Here is a 20,319-nt window from a genome sequence, read left to right as displayed (position 1 = left end):
GGGGCAGTATTATAGTAGTTATATTCCTGTACATAGGAGCAGTATTATAGTAGTTATATTCTTGTACATAGGAGCAGTATTATAGTAGTTATATTCTTGTACATAGGAGCAGTATTATAGTAGTTATATTCTTGTACATTGGAGCAGTATTATAGTAGTTATATTCTTGTACATAGGGGGCAGTATTATAGTAGTTATATTCTTGTATATAGGAGCAGTATTATAGTAGTTATATTCTTGTACATAGGGAGCAGTATTATAGTAGCTATATTCTTGTACATAGGGGTAGTATTATAGTAGTTATATTCTTGTACATAGGGGCAGTATTATAGTAGTTACATTCTTGTACATAGGGGACAGTATTATACAGTAGTAGTTATATTCTTTTACATAGGAACAGTATTAAAGTAGTTATCTATCTATATAATCGTCTAAGGTCCACTTCCGTCTGTCTTGTCTGTTTGTCTGTCACGGAAATTCCGCGCCGTTGATTGGTCGCGGCCGGCTGGGCACGACCAATCAGCGAGAGGCACAGTCCGGCCACAAATTCGCCCCTCCCTACTCCCTTCCAGTCAGTGCCCCCTCCATACTCCCTTCCAGACAGCGCCCACATAGCGTTTTAGCAGTCCACCGCATAATGCGGTGTAACGCAGTCCATTAACGCGGCCATTAACCCTGTGTGACCAACTTTTTACTATTGATGCTGCCTATGCAGCATCAATGGTAAATACATATAATGTTAAAAATAATAATTAAAAAAAAAATCATTATATTCTCACCTTCCGGCATCCGCGGCAGCCTTTCCCGCTCCTCGTGACGCTCCGGTCCCAACAATGCATTGCGGCAACGACCCGTGATGACGTAGCGGTCTTGCTAGGCAGCTACATCATCACGGGTTATTGCCGCAAGGCATTACTGGGAGCGGAGCGTCGTGAGGAGCATCGCTAAAGGCCTGGGCTGGATCCGGGGGCCGACGGAAGGTGAGTATATAACTATTTTTTATTTTAATTCTTTTTTTACAGGGATATGGTGCCCACATTGCAGTATACTACGTGGGCTGTGTTATATACTACGTGGGCTGTGTTACATACTGTGTGGGCTGTGTTATATACTGCGTGGGCTGTGTTATATACTACCTCGCTGTGCTATATACTACGTTGGCTGTGCTATATCCTATGTGGCTATGCAATATACTACGTGGGCTGTGCTATATACTGTGAGCTGTGTTACATACTGCATGGGCTGTGTTATATACTGCGTGGGCTGTGTTATATACTACCTCGCTGTGCTATATACTACATGGGCTGTGCTATATCCTACGTGGCTATGCAATATACTACGTGGCTGTGTTATATACTACGTGGCCTGTGTTATATACTGCATGGGCTGTGCTATATACTACTTCGTCTGTGGTATATACTATGTGGGCTGTGTTATATACTATGTGGCCTGTGTTATATACTTCGTGGGCTGTGTTATATACTGCGTGGGCTGTGCTCTACGCTACGTGGGCTGTGCTATATACTACATGGCTGTGCTATATACTACGTGGGCTGTGTTATATAATACGTGGGCTGTGTTATATACTACGTGGGCTGTGCTATATCCTACGTGGCTATGCAATATACTATGTGGCTGTGTTATATACTATGTGGCCTGTGTTATACTGTATACTGCATGGGCTGTGCTATATACTACGTCATCTGTGGTATATACTATGTGGCCTGTGTTATATACTATGTGGCCTGTGTTATATACTGCATGGGCTGTGTTATATACTGCGTGGCCTCTGCTCTACGCTACGTGGGCTGTGCTATATACTACGTGGATGTGCAATATACTACGTGGCTGTGCAACATACTATGTGAGCTGTGTTATATACTGCTTGGGCTGTGTTATATACTGCGTGGGCTGTGCTATATACTATGTGGGCTGTGGTATATACTGCGTGGGCTGTTATATAGTGTGTGGCTCTGCAATATACTACGTGGCTCTGCAATATACAACGTGGCTGCGCTATATACTACGTGGCTGTGCTATATACTACGTGGCTGTGCTATATACTACGTGGCTGTGTTATATAGTGCGTGGGCTGTGCTATATACTACGTGCCTGTACTATATACTACGTGGCTGTGTTATATACTACGTGCTTGTGCTATACACTGCGTGCAGAATTATTAGGCAAGTTGTGTTTTCGATCACATGATACTTTTTATACACGTTTTCCTACTCCAAGCTGTTCAGGCTTGAGAGCCAACTACCAATGAAGTAAATCAGGTGATGTGCATCTCTGTAATGAGGAGGGGTGTTGTCTAATGACATCAACACCCTATATAAGGTGTGCTTAATTATTAGGCATCTTTCTTTCCTTTGGCAAAATGGATCAGAAGAGAGATTTGACGGGCTCTGAAAAGTCCAAAATTATGAGATGTCTTGCAGAGGGATGCAGCAGTGTTGAAATTGCCAAACTTTTGGAGCTTGATCACCGAACAATCAAGTGTTTCATGGCAAATAGCCAACAGGGTCGCAAGAAGCGTGTTGGGCAAAAGAGGCGCAAAATAACTGCCCATGAATTGAGGAAAATCAAGCGTGAAGCTGCCAAGATGCCATTTGCCACCAGTTTGGCCATATTTCAGAGCTGCAACGTTACTGGAGTAACAAAAAGCACAAGGTGTGCGATACTCAGGGACATGGCCAAGGTAAGAAAGGCTGAAAAATGACCACCTTTGAACAAGAAACATAAGATAAAACATCAAGACTGGGGCAAGAAATATCTTAAGACTGACTTTTCAAAGGTTTTATGGACTGATGAAATGAGTGTGACTCTTGATGGGCCAGATGGATGGGCCAGAGGCTGGATCAGTAAAGGGCAGAGAGCTCCACTCCGACTCAGACGCCAGCGAGGTGGAGGTGGGGTACTGGTATGGGCTGGGATCATCAAGGATGAACTTGTGGGACCTTTTCGGGTTGAGGATGGAGTGAAGCTCAACTCCCAGACCTACTGCCAGTTTCTGGAAGACAACTTCTTCAAGCAGTGGTACAGGAAGAAGTCGGTATCGTTCAAGAAAAGCATGATTTTCATGCAGGGCAATGCTCCATCACATGCCTCCAACTACTCCACAGCGTGGCTGGCCAGTAAAGGTCTCAAAGAAGAAAAAATAATGACATGGCCCCCTTGTTCACCTGATCTGAACCCCATAGAGAACCTGTGGTCCCTCATAAAATCTGAGATCTACAGGGAAGGAAAACAGTCCACCTCTCGGAGCAGTGTCTGGGAGGCTGTGGTGGCTGCTGCACGCAATATTGATCGTAAACAGATCAACAATAGTGTTGAGCATTCCGATACCGCAAGTATCGGGTATCGGCCGATACTTGCGGGTATCGGAATTCCGATACCGAGATCCGATACTTTTGTGATATCGGGAATCGGTATCGGGATTAATATCAATGTGTAAAATAAAGAATTAAAATAAAAAATATTGATATACTCACCTCTCCGACGCAGCCTGCACCTTACCGAGGGAACCGGGAGCCTTCTTTGCTTAAAATGCGCGCGTTTACTGCCTTCCGTGACGTCACGGCTTCTGATTGGTCGCGTGCCGCCCATGTGACCGCGACGCGACCAATCACAACAAGCCGTGACGTAATTTCAGGTCCTGAATGCCTAATTCTAGGCAATCAGGATTTGAAAATTACGTCACGGCTTCTGATTGGTCGCGTGCCGCCCATGTGACCGCGACGCGACCAATCACAACAAGCCGTGACGTAATTTCAGGTCCTGAATGCCTAATTCTAGGCATTCAGGATTTGAAAATTACGTCACGGCTTGTGATTGGTCGCGTGCCGCCCATGTGACCGCGACGTGACCAATCACAAGCCGTGACGTAATTTTCAAATCCTGAATGCCTAGAATTAGGCATTCAGGACCTGAAAATTACATCACGGCTTGTTGTGATTGGTCGCGTCGCGGTCACATGGGCGGCACGCGACCAATCACAAGCCGTGACGTCACGGAAGGCAGTAAACGCGTGCAATTTAAGCAAAGAAGGCTGCCGGTTCCCTCGGTAAGGTGCAGGCTGCGTCGGAGAGGTGAGTATATCAATATTTTTTATTTTAATTCTTTATTTTACACAGTAATATGGATCCCAGGGCCTGAAGGAGAGTTTCCTCTCCTTCAGACCCTGGGAACCATCAGGGATACCGTCCGATACTTGAGTCCCATTGACTTGTATTGGTATCGGGTATCGGTATCGGATTGGATCCGATACTTTGCCGGTATCGGCCGATACTTTCCGATACCGATACTTTCAAGTATCGGACGGTATCGCTCAACACTAATCAACAACTGACAGAATCTATGGATGGAGGCTGCTGAGTGTCATCATAAAGAAAGGTGGCTATATTGGTCACTAATTTTTGTTTTGTTTTTGCATGTCAGAAATGTTTATTTCTATATTTTCTGCAGTTATATTGGTTTACCTGGTGAAAATAAACAAGTGAGATGGGAATATATTTGGCTTTTATTAAGCTGCCTAATAATTCTGTACAGTAATAGTTACCTGCACAAACAGATATCCTCCTAAGATAGCCAAATCTAAAAAAAACCCACTCCAACTTCCAAAAATATTAAGCTTTGCTATTTATGAGCCTTTTGGTTGATTGAGAACAAAGTTGTTGATCAATAATGAAAATAATCCTCCGAAATACAACTTGCCTAATAATTCTGCATGCAGTGTATACTACGTGGGCTGTGCTATATACTACGTTGCTGTGCTATATACTACGTGGCTGTGCTATATACGACATGGGCTGTGTTATATGCTGCGTGGGCTATGAGACTTTCACCCGGGACCCTCAAAAACCTGCAGCCGGCCCTGGCTTCACTGAATCAGCGACAGGCGCAGTCCAAATCCTGTGTATCCATTGCATTATTCTGAAATCTTCATAAATAAACTACATACATATTCTAGAATACCTGATGCGTTAGAATCAGGCCACAATCTAGTATTATATATATATTATATTGTTTTGGATTGGGAGGTGAAATAACAAGTTCTTACATTACTCAAAGCTTTAAAGAATACCTGTCAGCAGGATAAAATGGGACCGGAGGCGGCACATGCACAGATCGAGATTTCGATTACTGAGCCCGCGCCATTTTATTGAAGTCCTGTACACACACTCACGCCGACTCACACTGCGCTCGCGCCACCCACACAATGATTGAGGGTGGCTACTCTTCTGAAGTAGAGAAGATGTCATTTTCTGAAAACTGCATAAGGTGAGTATTAAGCAGCCACTTTACCTCAAGTATCAGGTAAATCATCATCACAGCGCCATTACGCCTTTAGTTTATAGGGCTAAATGCTGCTGACAGGCATATGAGTTGCCACCTTCCTCCTGCCACCCCTCTTGTTAGCTCATAGATCACTTAGCAGAAGACCACAGTAATCACAGAACTGTCAGTCCCTGGTTTCCACACTTGTCTTTAGTCCACCATCGGCACTTACTGTATCATAGGTGTATGCAATGTCCATGCATGTTATACCCAAGTAATGTAAAAATGGGGCGTAGTCACTGCCGATACCCAGGGTCCCAATCCTACAGGGAAAGCAATGGAAATGGAAGAAATATCACCATCACTATACACAAAGTGAGCAACATTATAGAACACGAGGGAAACTAGCGTCACCGATGAATGCCACATTACATAGGGTATAGTAGTGTCCCCAACAAACCAGGGCGATATTCTCTAGGTATTGGTGGATACTCAAGTATAAGGAACAATTTTCTCCAGAATCCATATCATTGACGTTACATAATTAAATTTTCATCAGAGATATATACGGAAATGCAGAACTCACTGGGGAATGACGCCATGCTGCGAGCTGGTGCGGTTGGAGTGGTTTTTCCAGTTATCGTACACGGTTAGGTCATTTTTGGGGGTCTTCACCTGTAATATGAGAATGACAAGACATTACTCTGGAATCATACATAAAAAGCTCGCTTCCTTAGTGGATTCGTATACAGGAGTTCATGGTCTGTGTGCTATATGGAGGCATGGCAATCAATATGGACGCTACCAGATAGTTTATTGGCGCTGCCGTATTATTAATATACAGCATTATTACTGGATAGAAACTATCCTTTCTTAAGTAATCAGCTCATCCCGATCATCCGTTCATGTAAACATGCCGCTAATCTGCTGCAAAACGTTTTGACGGGTCATTGAATCATCACTGTCGACAGGACACAGCCTCATGTAAACAGGGGATGTGCTGCTGACAATATGCACGCTATGTGGGGACAGAAGGATTGTATTCCCGATCATCAATGTGAACAGATCCTAAACCAGCACGGATCGACTTGTATATAGCTGCCTCATGGGGTACAAAATCTGAGTATCTAAAGCAGAGGTGTCAAACTGCATTCCTCGAGGGCCGCCAACAGGTCATGTTTTCAGGATTTCCTTGTATTGCACAGGTGATAATTTAATCACCTGCACAGAATGATTCCAGCACCTTGTGGAATGCTAAGGAAATCCTGAAAACATGACCTGTTGGCGGCCCTCGAGGAATGCAGTTTGACACCTCTGATCTAAAGCATCTTAACTTTGTGAAGTTTTGTGTATGGCTTAATTAAAAGGAGTTAGCCAGCTAGAAAAAAAATATTTCTAAAAATACATATACTGTATATATAAGAAAGCTATAAAATAAATGAAATACATCTAAAAACATTAAAGAAAAAAATCTGAAAATATTAATGCTATATACAGTGGTAAAAAAAAAAATCTAAACATAAGATCTCAAAAGGAAACCAAAATGAAGATGTCTAAGAAACGTATAAAATAACAAAAGAAATAAATATGAAAATGTCTAAGAATCTTATAAAACAACAACATAAATAAATATGAAAATATCCAATAAAGTTCTAAAATTAAAAAAAACTAAATGAAAATCTGACATTTTCTGAAAGTATCTAAGAAAGTATTAAAATAAAATATATAAAATTACTCTGAAAAGGTCAAAAATATGTATGAAAAAAAAAAAATCCAAGACCGTTATAAAATACGGTAATATAACAAATCTGTAAGCATCTAAAAAAATTATAGAAATAAAAACAAGAAAAGAAACCTAGAAAGAGCTAAGAAATTTATAAAAAAAAAAGTGAAATCATCTAAGAAAGTTATAAATTAAAAATAAATCATTAAACAGGTGATAAAGTTATGACATGAAAAGAAATGTGAAAACATCTAAGTACATTATAAAATAATAAAAAAATAAATAAATAAAAAGTAATCAATCACTGGTTGGCTGCAGCTGTCACTTGGCTAGATGGCACATGATCAGCTGCAGGGAAGTACAGAGATCACTTGTGGCCTAGTCACAGGACCAACATGAAAAAGAAAAAAGAGAAAAGAAACAATCCGCACTTACAGCTAGTTGCATCAGAGAATCCAGGTTTTTCTGCTGCATGCGTGTCTATACCGCCAGGGCTGAGGGACGGGGTGCTCCTCTTGGAAAAACACAGTCCATAAAATATCAAAGAAAATAGAAAAAGAGGGCACTCACCGTCTAATGCCTTAAACAGTCCTTTATTGTGGCATAAAAGTGTAGTAGTAGCAGGGCTTACAGGAGAACGCAGGTGTCATTGGACGACGGCCCATTTCGCGCGAGGGACCTGTAGAAGCGCACTCGCGCGAAACGGGCCGTCGTCCAATGACACCTGCGTTCTCCTGTAAGCCCTGCTACTACTACACTTTTATGCCACAATAAAGGACTGTTTAAGGCATTAGACGGTGAGTGCCCTCTTTTTCTATTTTCTAGTCACAGGACCGCTGCCGGCAACCAGTGATTGACGTGGTGACTTGTGTCGAAATAGGGACTTCACGTGATGAGCTGTGGAGGAAGTACAGAGAATGGTGGGGGGACTGTTAAGGCCAGGGATTGAAAAGTTGATTTTTTTATATCTATTTTTTTTTTATTTCTATTTTTGTTTTCTATATTTTTTGATAACTCTCTAAAGTCTTTTCAGAACTTTATTAATTGATGGACAATCCCTTTGTAATACCACTACTCCACAGATGTATTACTAAAAGCTCTGTTTTCTCCTCACCAAGTCCAGGTTGCTAAGAGAATAGTTTGATTGGTTCAGTTCAGAGTCAAGAGCAAGAGTAGAGAGTCATTCAGAGTCTAGAGAGTTGCAGTGAGTACTTCAATATGTATCACAGCCAAGAACAACCCATAAAGCATGTGAGAGAATCCATTCCCCTGTTCTACCAGGCCGTTATTGAGCAGTTAATCTGAGGACCGTGTGAGGGACCCTTCAAGATGTCTACTGCTGCGATGGAGTGATGTCCTGATTCTCAATAGCACACAGGTCTATTTGCCGTTTAGTGCCTGAAACGCAAGAAGAATACCCGGCCAGGAGGAGTATTTCATAGCAACTATGGGGAAAATGTTCTGCTACCGCACCTCACACGGTAAGAAGGTTAGGGAGACTGGGACATGGAGGCCATCTAGGGATCGCAGCTCTGACAGGGTGGAAGATATTTCCATAGCGTCAGATCTAGACACTGGAGGGACTTGCTGTCAGGCGCTCCTCCTATGTACCCAGCTCCCTGTCTATGCTACCATCTGCTGTCTGTGAATTGGGACCTGTTATCATCTGCAAGCGTTTCCATTGTACCAGCTTTGGCCGTCACCATTCTGGCTGTGTTGAAGTAAAGTTAACCTTTTCCTCGTTAACCTGACTCTACTGTTCTCTCTGCAGCTACATCACGGGGAACGTTATCACCACACTCAGAGGGGACAGTAAAACAATGGCATTTAACCCTTGTACATCCACAGGCGTGTGACTCCATTTTCAGTGTCTCCAAAATACCAGGCACCGGGCACAACCACCACCGACCATTTAATAGGGACAAGAGGATCAGACTCATGCCCGGTGTACTGGAGGACTCCGCCCTGCGCTCTGGTGTGTTACTCCATGATAACTATGAAAGATCTGCTTTCCTACAGACCAGCATTTCCCAAACTACAGCCGGACAGTCCTCATGACCCCCCACAGTTCATGTTTTCAGGATTTCCATAGCATTACACAGATGAGAAGATTCCTGATGCTTTGAGGATACTTCCAACACCTGTGCAATACTAAGGAAATCCTGAAAACATGACATGTTGGAGCCCGTGAGGAGTTTGGGAAACACTGCTATAGACCTAATATAGATATTGATAGATCAGGATCCTTCAGGGTTTTTTTTTTTACCGGAACACTAATGACTGAGCTACATATCACAATGCTTGGTGGAAGCTCAGACAGTGCAAGTATGACCCAAGTCCATGTCAGCAGAATTCAGAACCGAGGTTTAGATGGAGTGATGGAGTTTTTTTAGCGTTTAAATTGTGCTTTTTTGTCGGGAATATTTCAGGCAGCTGTGAGTGGTTGACCTCTTACTTTCTCACATCAGACAATGGAGTTACCTGTTTAGATGCAGCAAAGACCACACCTTGTGCTGGAGGAGTCCCCTGAACCCTCAATGTTGCGTTCGCTGAAAGAGGAAAGTTATTTGTCATGTTGCTGTGTAATAAAATCACATCGTCTGCAACAAGCCTACGAGGAATGATAATAGCTTTAGATTTCTATATGATATATATATTTATCGTAGGGATTCGCTCAGGTAGGCAGTATTCACACAGGTATGCTGCTACAGCCTCTGCCCCCTCCCGGGAAAGGAACGGTATCAGTGACATTTGTTTCAGGAAATGGCCTAGTCCCTGCTCTGCTGATAATGTGTTGGTTGTAAATTCTTACATATGCTCAGTATGAGCTCCCTGTGCTATATATTCCTTTAAATGCACAGTGACAGTGCGCTCACTAGCCGGCTATAAAGAGAAGCGATGAGCCAGAAAGAGAGTGCACCGTCATTATAAATTGTAAGGAGACAATGCGGCGAGCAGGGACTGTTGTGAATTCCGTTCTCGGGCTCCCTCCTGTGGTCATGTGTGGTACTGTGTGAGTTCTGTTCTTGGGCTCCCTCTGGTGGCCTTTAGCGCTTCCTGCGGGTCTGTAGCTGGAATCCAGCTGCCTCGTTTGGCCTCTATTTAACTCCACCTGGACCTTCACTTTTTGCCTGCTGTCGTTGTATTCAGTACTGGTTCTGATCTCTCTGGACTTTCCTTGTGACCTGTCTCCTTCTGGAGAAGCTAAGTCTTGCTAGTTCATGTTTGCTCATTATTTCCTTGAAAATGTTTCTCAGTATATGATGAGTTCTGTCCAGCTTGCTTACATGTAATTTTCTCGCTTGCTGGAAGTTCTGGGGTGCAGAGTTGCGCCCCTCACATCGTGAGTCGGTGTGGGGGTTCTTGTAATCTCTGCGTGGATTATTTTTGATAGCATTTTATACTGACCGCACAGATCCCTTGCTATCTTCTGACTATCTAGTGTTAGCGGGCCTCATTTGCTTAAAACCTGTTTTCATTTCTACGTTTGTGTTTTCCCCTTAATTCACCGTTATTATTTGTGGGGGGCTGTCTAAACTTTGGGGTGATTTCTCTGAGGCAAGTGAGGCTTTGCTTTCTCTCTAGGGGTAGCTAGTTTCTCAGGCTGTGACGAGGCGTCTAGGATTTTAGGTAACGCTCCACGGCTGCCTATAGTGTGTATTGATAGGATCAGGGTTGCGGTCAGTATAGCTCCCACATCCCCAGAGCTTGTCCTAAGGCTTTCTGTTACTTAGCAGGTCAGTTTGCGATCCTTGCCACCAGGATCATAACAAGGGACTAGCCCAGCCCTTAAAACAGAGGTCACTGATGACTCTTTGTTTAAAAATGGGGAAAGCAGCTATGGCAGTGACCGCAGCCTCTGCTCCCTGATGACGTCCTGTGTAAGTATCCCAAAATGCACTACAATTCTCACAACACAACATCATTGGAATGTAAAAGAAAAGCAGATAGGAAGTTAGATTGGAGAGGAAATGTTAGGGAATTTTTAATTTAAGTTTATTAGAAAACTGATTAGATTATTGAATTAAATAGTCATTTAGTATGAAATTCATCTTACGTTTTGGACCACCCTTTAATTCTTCACAATACTAATTTTATCAATTTATAAAAAGCAGTTGATTATATGGTTAAGTTTACATTAAAAAAATCATGATTTCCATCCAGAAAATTAGACTATTTTTTTCATCTGTATTGTCATCCGTATGGCATCCATTTCCATATATCAGAAGTGAATAAAATTTACAAGAACAAATGCAGTTTCCTATGTCGGTAATGGAAATGTATCTGTAAAAATCGGATGCTATATTGATGAATCATATGGGATGTTTGTTTTTTTCACACCCATAGACTTCACTACGCAAGTCTAATCCGACATACCGAAGAGACCGATGCACGCTGTGATCTTTTTCACAGGTCAGGGCTATTTTCTTTCACGGACAGCACTTAGACCAGCAATACAGTGGGTGTGAACGTAGCGTGATACTTGTTGCAATAAATTTTATCGTAACGAGTATTATCATTTGATAAAGTTGTAAATAAATTGGGAGCATTGGAAAAAAAATTGTTTGCCCGCCCGTTCCGCATGCATAGATCCACATCCCATGTGGGGCAGGAGGTGACAGGCAGGGGTGAGACATCTTTATGGAAGTCTATGGAGTGGATGTGACTTCGGGTGCTTACACATTGCATTCTGTGCCCCGTCAGGGCATCCGTCGTAATCCCCAGCAAAGCGGGGTCCGGACACATGCGCCAACGAGGACATCGACTGTAATGGTGACGGCAGAGTGACCGTGCGCTCTGCCCTGCATCATTTCCGGAAGTGTACGCCTACAGGAGGCAGGTACTCAGCCATAGTAGGTTGCATCTGAGTGTCCGCCTCCTGTAGGCGTACACTCCCAGAACAAGCGCACACGTTCGCTCTGCCATCCACCATTACAGTCTCAGCCTGGGTCGCAAAGAGAAAACTCAGGGAGACGTGAGGGGGGTGAGGCTACAATTCCTGACAAATTCCCAATATATTTAACTATAAACCAGAGTGCACATAATGTCTTTTTCAGGTGGCTTCTGCTCTGAAAACTGCCTGAAAAAGCGCTAACTAGACGTCCAAAAGAATCATCATATGCAATTTTACATATAAACAACACTCTGCTCACATGTTCAGTCTTTTGAGCGTCTTTTAACCGCTTCAGGTTTCCAATGACGCTAAGCTGTTAAAAGACGGCGAAGACGCTTTATACTTCCAACACAAGTCAATAGGAAGGCTCAAAACTCAAGAAATGCCAAGGAGGAGTCTTTTTGAACATTTTGCCAGCACTCTGGCTTCAAAATCCGCCAGCAGTTTCTTCATTGCTCAATACAGTTAAAAAAAAAAAATCTGGAATCCAGATGCTAGTAAAAACATACCCCATAACACTTGAACAAAACACCCTAGGGGTCAACACCTCCTCATATTGCTAAAATGGAGGAAGCCGCATGCAGGTCGCTCTCCTCTGAAGACGAGGTCATAAACATTCTATTGAGTCCATCTTCAGTCTCAGAGGAGAGCGCAGAGTCTTTAGCTGAGAGCTTCTACCTTTCCATTTTAGAGATTGGTAGGGATCTCAACCTGTGGACCCCTACTGTTAAAAACCTTTGACATGTTTTTACGGCACCTTACAGAGTGCAGTTACGTGTTAAACGAGTTTTCCAAAAATTGACAATAAGAATCTAATCACTTGGGGTTCAATCAGACGGACCCCCATCAATCACAAAGTCCCCTGTGTGGATGGATCAGTATATCGTAAGTGAGAACACCACTCCGTTCACGGCCTAAAGGAGCGGTCGTCGCACATGCTCCCTACTGCTCCAGTCACACGGAGGATCAGATAGTAAAAGAGAAAGGGTCTACTAAAGATCTTGATTCATACAGCTATTGTTTTCATGTTATCCGCAAGGATATGGTTTTGACCAGAATTCACTGTGACACTCCTGGTGTCATAATAGAGCAATAGTTTTTAGGGCTCCACCAGCTGGGAAGCACATGCAAGAAGTCGGAGGTCTTTGCCTTAAAGGGGTTGCCGACTACTCGGACCCCTTCTGAATCCCTAGGTTCCCCCTAGTAAAATAATAACATCTATACTCACCTATGGCGCCATTCCAGTGGTGTCGGCACTGGCTCTCCCGGGGCTTGCGTGACATTGTTATGTTAAGCTATCCCTGAGGACAATCAGCGCTGGCTTCACTCTCCTCTGCTTTAGACAAATCAAGACATGAACAGGGCAGCCGCAGCTCTCACTTCTTCCGGATGTCAATTACGTCCATACGAGAGCTCCGGGAGAACCAGGGCCGACACTGCCAGAGTGGCGCCAGAGGTGAGTATATATATTATTAATTTACTAAGGGAAACATAGGGATACGGAAGAGTTTGGAAAACCAGTTTAAGGATCATTCAAAGATTTTTTAGGAAACACTATATTCTATAATATATGTGACAACACCATATGTTGTATCCTGTATAGAGGGGACACTTTTTTTCACCACCCTACAGGGGAGACTTCAACATTGTGCCTTATGCCTGTACTGCCCTGGAGTGCGCTAGAGAAGAAGAGGTTGTATATAGTTAATATATTCTATATGAAACTCACCAAAGACAGAGATGTCTACATTGATATAAGCCACAGTTCTGTCCCTTAATTTACTATAGTAATCCTAAAATGTAGAAAAAAAGGTCATAACTACAGTATATGAAAAAATATATAGAAAATGTGCAATTTACATAAACAAGTAATGACACAGGAACTATTACTTTGCATTTCAGTTCATCACTGACCGCACGCAGAGACTTTGAAATGTGAGCGTTCAAAGGCAAGTGTAGAACTTTTTGGGAATGCAATGATTAACCCCTCGTCACCATGTGCTGTACTGGAAGCCGCTCTCAATAACCAGTGACATAATTAATGACGACATAGCCAAAAAAGACCGACCTAGGAGGAAGACCACGATCGATAGCTGGTCTACTACTACTAAGAATGGGAGTAACTTCATTTTCGTAAGTCCAACTCCTACTGTATATCTTAATTCACTGTTCCACAAAACATTTGGATGTGTAAGTCATTCTACCGAGGGAACAACCTACATCACGGAAAGCTCCAATTCTGGCTGTTTTACCGCTTAGATGCTTCGGTCAATAGTTACCATGGCATCTACGAAGTTTGATAGAGGAAACTAATGGAACCCTTCATCGTGAAGGCATGGTCTAATAGATTGTCTGCCACCGATGCCAGCGGAAACGTCAACTGGATGTGCGTCATCAGAGACACATTCAGCTGAAGTGTTGCATGGCAGTGACGGCATCATGTGGTCCTGTCACTTGCACTCTGAAGTCAGCTGCCGGCTTCAGAAGAGGACTATGTGCCGTGGGGGAGCTGAGGGAAGATCAATATAATTGTTTATTTTTTTCTATGCATTAAAGAAAAGCCGTAGAATGGGGGATATATATGCCACGATGAGGGACATATGTACCAGGATGGGGCCAAGGAGAGGGGATATATCTACCAGGATGGGGATATACTGTACATACCAGCATGGGGCCCAGGATAAGGGACATATATACCATATATATATATATCAGGATGAGGGGCATATATACCAGGAAGAAGCCAAAGATGGGGGACATTATTACATAATGTGGGAGGGGGTGCAACTTGTATGTCCTTATTGAATTTGGATAGTTTCTGACCAACATGCGGGGAAGGGGGATGCCCAGGTCCAAATTTTGCACCGGGCGGGGCCCGTCGGATTCTAGTTACGCCACTGTCTGCCAGTTTAATGAGCAGTTTTGTGGTCAGTCTTCATGCCACTATACTCGGTAGATACAAATGAACAATCCTACCAATAGTTAGAAATGACTGTGAAGACCACTTTCCTCTTTTACCTCCGCAAACTCAGTTGAGCCGATAAGACCAAACTCTTCTGCTCCCCAACTGCCAAAAATGATGGTTCTGCGAGGACGCCATTTACCTGAAATATGTCACAGATTATATCGGAGCCTCATTGGGAAAAGTTACAAGAAGGAGACCCTGAGCTAGAATTGGAGGAAACTTACCACTTTTCAGCTTGGTGCCCAAAATTCTGGTTAGCTCCAACATCACTGCAGTCCCACTGCTTGGATCGATGGCTCCATGCACCCAGCTATCCCTGTGGTTGCCATAAATAACGTACCTGTCTGGATACGGAGAAGTTGCCGTAATAGCAGAGATAGGAATAACCGATATGTAATTGACACAACACTACTGCACCCAGCGCTTCATACATTAGCCAGAACCCTGTGTAATTTACGGGCCAATCATGTGCTGCCCCTGGGAATGATGGCGCCTATGGGAGATCTCGACCAGGGTAGCAGGTGAGAAGAGTGACCTGTCAGTCACTGACAGGAGGCCGGCAGTGGGAGGAGAAAGAGGGACGGAGGCTGGAGAACTGTAAGTGCTGGCCAAGCCCCCTGCACTTGTGAGCTCATATGCCAATGGATTTTTAGAAAACGGAGAAATTAACTTTATAATACAAAGGTCTAGACCAGAGGTCTCAAACTGCATTCCTCAAGGGCCGCAAACAGGTCATGTTTTCAGGATTTCCTTGTACTGCACAGGTGATCATTTCATCACCTGCACAGATAATGATTCCAGCACCTTGTGCAATGCTAAGGAAATCTTGAAGACACGCATGGTTTGCGGCCCTCGAGAACTACAGTTTGAGACCAGGGGTCTAGACATAATCAACATTTCAGATGCTTTACCTACAGTAGATGATGTTGGTTTAGGGTCCAGTAATCTGCTGATAGATCCCTGTTCTTACAAAGTCTAATATTTTGGACTCGCTTAATTTGATTCTTTATCTACATTTAGGTCTTGTGGGAAAATCTGATGTCATTTTAAGTCAAAATTAATTTAGAAATGTGGAGAATTCACAAGGGTTCTCACCCGGCTCTACGGCTCCTCTGATGAGCCCCATCACATTCGCTGAAGATCGTATCGTCCGCTTGTTGTAAACATTAACTTGGACTTCACTGAAATACAAATTAAACTTATTGTGATGGTAGAATAATTCCGATATTATAACAGGTTTTTACCTAACTGGATGTACGTAATAGAGGTCACCCTCCATTTACCCTGCCTGGGAGTGCGGGGCGATTTTTTTGGCATTATTGCTGCAACTTAAAAAAACCTAAACAATTCTGGCATTTCGTTCTTCTTCCTCTTTACCAATTAGGATAATTAATGTTAGATTTTGATATATCAGACTGTTATGGATTCTTCAATACAAAATATGTATATTTCATTTTTTTTTTTTAAATAGAAAAAAATGGGGGGGGGGTGATTCTTTTTTAATGTTTTTAAATTTGTATTTCTTATTTTTAATAACTTAAAAAAAAAAAGACTTTTAATTTATCTTTTTTAGTTCCCTTTATGACGCCCCCTAGCTATTTCACTCCCTTTGTCATTTTGGGGGTCATCTTCGAAGCAGATAAACACTTTGAGAAAAGTTAAAACTTGGCCCGTGCTAAAGTTTATTCACTTTTCTGTCTGATCATCCTGTGATCGTCTCAGCTGCCCACATACCTCCCCCCTTTAAAAAATTCACATTACTCATAGACCCGCATGTAAAGAACCTACTGAATGTTCCATTTTTTCTCCATAGTTCAGCCCTTTATTCCGCAGACTTCTCCCCCCTTTCAAATTCAGTGTGATTGCTGTCTGCCATGTCCCCCGATAAAGCGGAGCTACAGAGTCAAGTCCTCATCACTGCTTCTAAAAGCCAGCTAGTTTACATCATACTTCATGCAATGCTTGCTTGAATCCGTGCCCATGCCGTAAATCACACTTTGAATAAGGCATTGTAGATATTTGACCTGGACCAGTTGCTCTCTTATCTTATTAAAGCAAAATAGGATATCTCTTCCTTCAAAGCTCAACATCGAAATTAATCATTAATCGAGTGTGCAACATGCACATAACCACAGCTATAATACTATATTGAGCACCCATTTTTTTAACTCAGGATTTGAGGCTTGAATTTACACATTGACGTTGATAACTGGAGTTAGGAGGAAATAAAATGACAACTTTATTGCAGCCGTATTTTCTATTCCACAAAAACGGACAAAAGTGGTCCAGTTGAGAATTCCCTCTTAAAACCTAATTTAATTTAAACGATAGAATAAGTTAGAGGGGTTATCCTAACCCGGCTACTCGTGGGGTCTGTAATAAATTGTCTGCACATATCAAGGTACTGTACTCTCTGTTACCAGCCATGGGTGAAAATTTGTGTTTTTGCACACCTTAATTTATCATTGAGGAAACGTATTTAGTGCAGGCGAGAAAGACAAAAATGTGAAATACCTGTTATTGAAATTACCTGGCCGGAAGCCAGGTCCTATGTTATAGTTACATCCGAGAGCGCCTTGCCAGGATTCTGGTGCAAGAGGTCCATCCAGTTCACTGTGGACAGTATAGTAAGGACACAATCAATCACAGACCAGTGGGAGGCCAGGCAAGGGAAGTGCTACGTAAGGCGAGTATAATGGTTTGGGGTTTTTTACATGCTTTGCAGCAGTAAGATCCAAAGCACTATTTAATGCGTATTTGCAACAGAATTTTATTGCAGCAAATACACTGTAGACATAAATCAATAATAAAAAATACCAAAAATATGGTTGTACTGATCATCCCATAAACGTCAATGGAAGGCATTTATTTCCTTTAATTTGACGGACTCCCACCCCCTAACACTAGTTCATGGAAATATCATGTTCTGACAATGGCCAACACACACTACATCCCCATCTGGTAGCACTGGATCACTTTCTACCTCGCTGATATCTTCTGTACTCTCACAAAATAACGTAATCCCTGTTGCCACACAATATAAGCACCATACGTGCAGTGAAAAGCATATAGACCCCCATCTTGACTGAAAAACCCCCCAGAAATGCTGTAATTTTTGCAAATTAATTAAAAAAAGAAAAACTGAAATATCTCATAGTCATAAGTATTCAGACCCTTGTGTAACAACTCTGCTGGCATCACGGCATGGCCTCGAATTTCTCACACTATCTTACCCACTGCTCCAGGTCATGATGTGGTTTCTGTTTCTTGCCAGCTCCATGTTCTGTGTCTCTGCTCTCTGCATGGTTCTGTGTATAGAGGGGCGGCGCCTGAACTCTCTGGTTCTTATAGGAATCAGGTGCATCTGTCTAATCTGTTCCTGACCAATTGCCAGGAGGCCTCCAGTATTTAGTGCAGCTCCACCCAGTGGTCTGGGCCTGTGCAATGTGTTAGCTCAGTTTGTGTTTAGCTTCTGAGTTTGCCAGGCCTTGCTCTGAGTTACTCCCTCTCTGGAGGCTTTCCTCTGTGCTATTGCCTTGATCTTGTTGTCCGCCCTCCAGGAGGCAGAATATCCTGGTCCCTGTGTCTTTGTCCTTGTTTCTTGTCTTGTTCCATTTCCTTGTCTGAACTTAGTCTTATCTCGGTCTCCTTGTCTGTGGCTTCCTTCCCTGCTGTGTCTTTCCTCGTGTTCTCAGTCTGCTTACACTCCGCGCTCTTGCGGCTCTGCCTGCTCTGTACCTTTGTGGCTTTGCCTATGCTCCGCACTCCTGCGGTTCTGCTCCTTTCTACTCTGCTTAGCTTCTGTAGCTACCGTAATCCCTTGCAGCAGCTCCTCTCCACATTCCTTGTGGCTCCACTCTGCTTTGCTGCAGAAACCGCTCGCTGCAGCTCCTCTCCATATTCCTTGCGGTTCTGCTCTGCTTAGCTTTAGTTGCTACACTTTCTCTTGCTGCTCTACCATTCCTTTCCGCAGCCTTGCGGTTCTCTTCCTGTGTGAACAGGTCCCAACCTGTTCCTTCATTCTCCTTTCCTTCCGGCTTGTTTCCGTACCTACATCTCCTGTGTGAACAGGCCCCAACCTGTTCCTTCATACCTCATTCCTTTCTGCTTGTTTCCTTTCCTGCACCTCTTGTGTGAACAGGTCCCTACCTGTTCCTCCACACTACATATCCGTACCTGCACCTCCAGTGTGAACAGGTTCCTACCTGTTCCTTCATAAACCACATCAACCAGTCCTGTGTTCTCTGCCGTGCCTTCCAATCCAGTGTTCCTGCCGTTCCTGCCATGCCTTCCAGTCCTGTGTTCCTGCCGTCCTAGCCAGTCCTGTGTTTCCTGCCGTTCCTACCAGTCCTGTGTTCCTGCCAGCCCTGTGTTCTCTGCCGTGTCTCTGCCAGCCCTGTGTTCTCTGCCGTGTCACAGTGTTCCTGTTGTACCCGTCTGCCTGCCTATGTGCCAGCCGTGCCCGCTTGCTTGTCTATGTTCCGTTCCCCGGTGGGATCAGCAGCCACAACCAGACTCCACCCTGGAGTGGTACCTGGTAGCTTCCTATTGCACAAGTCTGACCTCACCATCAGAGGCTCCAGCGAACACCTAGGAAGCTACTTAGTTACGCCCCTTCCAGGGAGGTTTGGTCTGTGGTCCAGTGGGGCCACTTCCCCGCACGCCCGCGCCAACCAGTCTGGGCGCGAGCATGACACCTTGGCTCAGTATGGAGTAGAAGCCCCTTTTGAGCTAGTACAGCCATAAGTCTTCTTGGGAATGATGCAACAAGTTTTTCACCCCTGTATTTGGGGATCCTCGGCCATTCTTCCTTGCAGATCCTCTCCAGTTCTGTCAGGTTGGAGGGTGAACGTTGGTGGACAGCCATTTTCTGGTCTCTCCAGAGATGCTCAATTGGGTTTAGGTCAGTGCTCTGGCTGGGCCAGTCAAGAATGGTCACAGAGTTGTTCTGAAGCCACTCCTTTTTAGCTGTGTGCTTAGGGTCATTATCTTGTTGGAAGGTGAACCTTCGGCCAAGTCTGAGGTCCAGAGCAGTCTGGAAGAGGTTTTCATCCAGGATATCTCTGTACTTGGCCACATTCATGTTTCCTTCAATGATAACCAGTCGTCCTGTCCCTGCAGCTGAAAAACACCCCCATAGCATGATGTTGCCACCACCATGTTTCACTGTTGGGATTCTATTGGGCAGGTGATGAGCAGTGCCTGGTTTTCTCCACACATACCGCTTAAAATTATCACCAAAAAGGTCTATCTTCCTCTCATCAGACCAGAGAATCTTATTTCTCATAGTCTAGGAGTCCTTCATGTGTTTTTTAGCAAACTCTATGCGGACTTTCATATGTCTTGCACTGAGGAAAGGCTTCCGTCAGGCCACTCTGCCATGAAGGCCTGACTGGTGGAGGGCTGCCGTGATAGTTGACTTTGTGGAACTTTCTCCCATCTCCCTACTGCATCTCT

At 43.6% G+C, this 20,319-nt stretch overlaps 1 protein-coding gene across 1 annotated transcript in view; it reads right to left on the bottom strand.

The window, feature by feature from the left end:
- LOC143808666 (aminopeptidase NAALADL1-like) overlaps positions 1–20,319 on the bottom strand; it is a 52,174-nt gene that overhangs the window by 21,322 nt on the left and 10,533 nt on the right. The window contains exons 7-14 of the mRNA XM_077291563.1: positions 17,377–17,475; positions 15,958–16,043; positions 15,087–15,206; positions 14,916–15,001; positions 13,627–13,690; positions 9,485–9,552; positions 5,867–5,955; positions 5,513–5,603 (exon numbers count right to left, since the gene is read on the bottom strand). Of these exons, the coding sequence (XP_077147678.1) occupies positions 5,513–5,603; positions 5,867–5,955; positions 9,485–9,552; positions 13,627–13,690; positions 14,916–15,001; positions 15,087–15,206; positions 15,958–16,043; positions 17,377–17,475 (703 nt within the window). The remainder of the gene's footprint in view (positions 1–5,512; positions 5,604–5,866; positions 5,956–9,484; positions 9,553–13,626; positions 13,691–14,915; positions 15,002–15,086; positions 15,207–15,957; positions 16,044–17,376; positions 17,476–20,319) is intronic.

This window comes from Ranitomeya variabilis, chromosome 2, assembly GCF_051348905.1.
Source record: "Ranitomeya variabilis isolate aRanVar5 chromosome 2, aRanVar5.hap1, whole genome shotgun sequence".
In the NCBI taxonomy this organism is placed as follows: domain Eukaryota; kingdom Metazoa; phylum Chordata; class Amphibia; order Anura; family Dendrobatidae; genus Ranitomeya; species Ranitomeya variabilis.
Note: the sequence above shows the minus strand (reverse complement) of the source record. Positions and strands in the feature narration are given on the sequence as shown.